The sequence below is a fragment of the Corylus avellana genome, chromosome ca3, assembly GCF_901000735.1.
Source record: "Corylus avellana chromosome ca3, CavTom2PMs-1.0".
NCBI classification, from domain to species: Eukaryota; Viridiplantae; Streptophyta; class Magnoliopsida; order Fagales; family Betulaceae; genus Corylus; species Corylus avellana.
The window spans coordinates 9,721,090-9,725,264 of record NC_081543.1 but is presented as its reverse complement, the minus strand read 5'-3'; the positions used below and the strand labels follow the sequence as shown (position 1 = coordinate 9,725,264).

At 39.4% G+C, this 4,175-nt stretch overlaps 1 protein-coding gene across 1 annotated transcript; it reads left to right on the top strand.

Moving 5' to 3' along the window:
- Positions 1-687: 687 nt before the first annotated feature.
- LOC132175105 (ethylene-responsive transcription factor 5-like) lies at positions 688-2,091 on the top strand. The gene has a single exon (XM_059586934.1). The coding sequence runs from the start codon at positions 1,030-1,032 to the stop codon at positions 2,008-2,010; it is 981 nt and encodes a 326-aa protein (XP_059442917.1). The 5' UTR covers positions 688-1,029; the 3' UTR covers positions 2,011-2,091.
- Positions 2,092-4,175: the final 2,084 nt, after the last annotated feature.

The following is a 4,175-nucleotide window of genomic DNA, read 5'->3' as shown; positions in this document are numbered from 1 at the left end:
TTTGTACCCAGACTTCACATTCCATAAACAATAATAATAACAACAACAATGAGCTCGTATGATAAAACTTTTTAAATGATGTTTTTTGCTTTTTGGTTTAAAAAAATATATATGTTTTGATGTAACAAAAATGCAAACAGAGTATTAAAAAAAATAAAGAAAAAATTTCTTTTCCCAAAAAGTCCAAAAAAGCATTAGTGAAACGATTCTAATGCTATTCTAGAACAATAATGTCACTATTTATTTATTTATTATTTTTTTTTTTTTTGACATGTTCATACAAGAGAGGGGAGGAAGATTCGAACTAGTGACCTCCGCTTCATAAGACGTGATTCCTCGCCGATTGAGTTATCTCTTGGGAACAATATTTCACTATTTATGATGGTAACAAAGTCACCTTCTTGAATCAATCCTTCATTTGCTTGCACGTAAAAGTCAATATTTCTACACTCTTTTGACAATGGCGTCAATCATAAAGGAAGAGGTGCTTAGAAATAAAAATTAATCAAGGAAATGTTGTTAAATTAATTAGCCATGACCAAATCTTAACCCCTTCTTTGGCTCTTTTCTCAACCACAACGTATTATTTTAGTATTAATTGTTTAAGACAAAATGTTTTTTTAGTGTATATCCATTTCATCCGGCAAATGAACAAAGCTTCAAATAGAAACAACAAGAGAGAACAGATCCCCCCAATACCAGCCGTCCATGATGCTGAAGTTTGACTTCCAACAAAGACAATCGGAGGGTGATAAAACTATTGTACACCTACTCCTTACCTCCAGGAAAGCAAAGTTTCTTTCTAGACGACGTTTCCTGCTTGCAACGTCGAAGGTGGTGTGAAACCAAGTCTTTTCTTCTTTTTGACATTCTGAAATTCAAATCCCTCTTCGATCTCTCTATATATATCTTTCCACTGCCTCTTCCACTTCCATCCTTTCACAAATCCAAAACCTTCTTCTTTCTCTTCTCTTGTGCTTCCGCAACATTTTCATAGCTTTTCTGAATTCTGAGGCTCTGTTGTTATCCATGGCGACCCCATTCGAAGGAGTTTCCTCCGCATTAGAGCTTATTAAGCTTCACTTGCTCGGTGAGGCCTCTCCAGTGGGTAGTTTTGTGTCTCAATCTCTGTCCGACTCTGTCGGTTCCCAAGCTTCGAGCTCCGGCTCTTCCATGGCAATCCCAGACCCTTTCAGCTCCGACGACTTCTTTGACTTCACCTTCGACACCGATTTCTTCCAATTCCAAGCGAACCCAGAAATAATCGACCTCACTACGCCCAAATCCCTCACCTCAACCTCGCAATCGACCGACGGGTGCTTCGAATCTGAAGCGAAATCTTCGTTGGTGGATCTCAGAGCTCCCCAAACCCAACCCAACAGCAGTTGTTCCTTCGAATTCGAGTCTGGGTCTCCAACGAATCGGAAACCGGCGCTGAAGATCTCGCTCCCGGGCAAAAGCAAAACAGAGTGGATCCAATTTGGGAACCTGAATGCCCAACCCGAACTGTCGCTGCCCGTACAGGAAAACCCAAGTGTTGAATTGAAAAAGCACTACAGAGGGGTCCGACAAAGGCCGTGGGGCAAGTACGCGGCGGAGATCCGAGACCCCAACCGTCGCGGCTCGCGCGTGTGGCTGGGGACCTTCGACACGGCTATCGAAGCCGCCAAGGCTTACGACAGAGCCGCGTTCAAGCTCCGCGGCTCAAAAGCCATCCTCAACTTCCCACTCGAAGCCGGGAAGTTAGAAACGAAGGCCGCGTCTGGCGAGAGAAAACGGCGTCGTGAGGAGGAGGAAGCAGCCGAGGAGACGGTGGTGGTGAAGAAGGAGAGGTCGACGGAGTCCCACCAAAACACAGCTAGTTCTAGTTGCACGAGGGATATACCGTTGACGCCGTCGAGTTGGACGTCGGTGTGGGAGTGTGATGTTAAAGGCGTTTTCAGCGTTCCTCCGTTGTCTCCGTTGTCCCCTCACCCGCCGTTTGGTTTTACACAGCTTATGGTTGTATGAGTGTTTTGATTTCTGGTCGATCAGTTGTCAAATTCCTTTTGGATTTTCTTTTCTGTTTTTAAAGTGAATATAAGTAATTTTTTCTTTCTCAAAACTGAGATTCTTGTTTACGTATAATCGATTATGTTTGTGCATCATCAGTTGGGTTTAGGAAGCATAATAATAATAATAATCAGTTGCATGATACGTAAAGTTTTCATCACTCTCCAGTGTCTCCATATTATATCCTTTGACAAAAGCTTAATGGGGATTGAAGTTGTACATGACACACCCGAAGTTTAAGATTGAAAACCAGATTCAAAATAATTGAAAAAAAAAAACAAAAAAGCTATACACATTCTCACATGTTAAGAGATAATGTCGTTTTTGCTAAGAGAAATGATATAAATTTTAGGTATAATTTACCCTTAAAAAATGGGCCTATAAGGGAATGGTGCCCAACAGTTTATATATATATATAGTTAAGATTGTACTTAACCCATATGGGACACTAGAATCGTAATACTTTACCACGTTCTATAGTTAACGTCCACGGTGGTTCACTCTATCGATACTAATCCAATGATAGACATCTCTGTTTTTGGCAACTTCATTCATCTATCAGTATTCAATGACTTAATACTATGTTCATATATGGTACCAAGACATTTTAATCCGACCTATAAATCGCCTCCTCCGTGACTCGATCACAAAGTCGCAATTTAGTCAATCCCATACTCAATGAATTGCGTCTAATCCCATACTTGACGTGGTGACTAGCTTTGATACTAAATTATACAAACTTTAGGTAAAACTCACAATTAAAAATCAGTTTGGAAGAAAACGGTATTTAAAAAATTATATACAAATGGTTAAGATTAATCTTAACTCATATAAGACACTAGGATTGTAACACCCACCCTCCAACTTTGAAATGTCGTTTTTGTTGAAAATTATATAAAGCACATGCTTCCAACTTTCAAGTTGACTGAAAAACTTTGAATTCCATGGCATTCTCAATTAATTCAATATCGTTTGGGTGTCAGAAAATAACCCAAACTAGGGCCAAGGGCCCAAGAGGGTGGAAAAATAAAAGATTAAAAAAAAAAAAATACATGAACACTAAACCTGTTGACGAAAAAAGATGTTTAGTAATAGTTACTGTTGGTGTTTAGAAAGTAATTTGAGAGGGTTCATTTCATAAAAATACTTAAAATTTAGAAGAAATTATCAAATTTTGTAACATTTTTTAAATTTGGTAGGGACTGGATGTTAGGGTGAAAAGGCGGTTGCGGTTAGCGGTTAGTGGCTAAAACCGCTATCCGCAACCGCTTAGGCGGTTAGTAAAATTTACTAACCACATCCACTAATAGCTAGGCGGTTAACTGCCCGGTTAGCAGTTAACCAATTTTTTTAAAAAAAAAATTGGGCATAGCTAGAGTCACCAAGGGAAGTTCCTTAAGCAAGCGTGAACTCACGAGTTCTCAAGTTGGGCTAAAAAGCCAGCTAGATTGCACATGGGCTTGCACCAAGTTGTGCGTTTGCTTCCGGCTAATCCATCCTATTTATAGATAATAAATGTTGAGTGCTTGCTTTAGCTGAGCAATGTGGGACAACTAGTTTTGTGGGAAAACTATGGAGAATTCTGCTCTGCAGATTGTACTGAGGACGAGCCACTGGCTCAAACGAATTGTTCATTCTTTCCACCTAAATGGACAAACTTTTTTTTTCTCAAACAAATCAAATGATTTGTTTAAAACCCTCACAACTCTCTCCAGTATCCACCATCAAGAACTCTGTACTGTAAACTTCCATACTTCCTTCTAAAGTGTTCTTGCTAAATGGAGACCCAAACGATCGTAATTTATTTTCTTCCAAAGAGAAGCATAACAATCTTCTCTTTCAAGAATTACGTAGGGAATGGAGTGTAGATTATGCAAAGATTTTATACGCTCCCACCCCTCTCTGTCTTGCCCGACCCTCCCTCTCGTCAATCACTCACCCTCTCCCTATATATATATATATTTTTAAAAGGTGGTTAGCGGTTTTCAAAAACTCAATAACCGCTAACCACTTTTAGAAGCAGTTAGTAATTAGTGCGGTTAAAGGTTTTAAACTTTCACCCCATATATATATATATATAATATGGTTAGCGGTTTTCAAAAACCCAATAACTGCTAACTGCT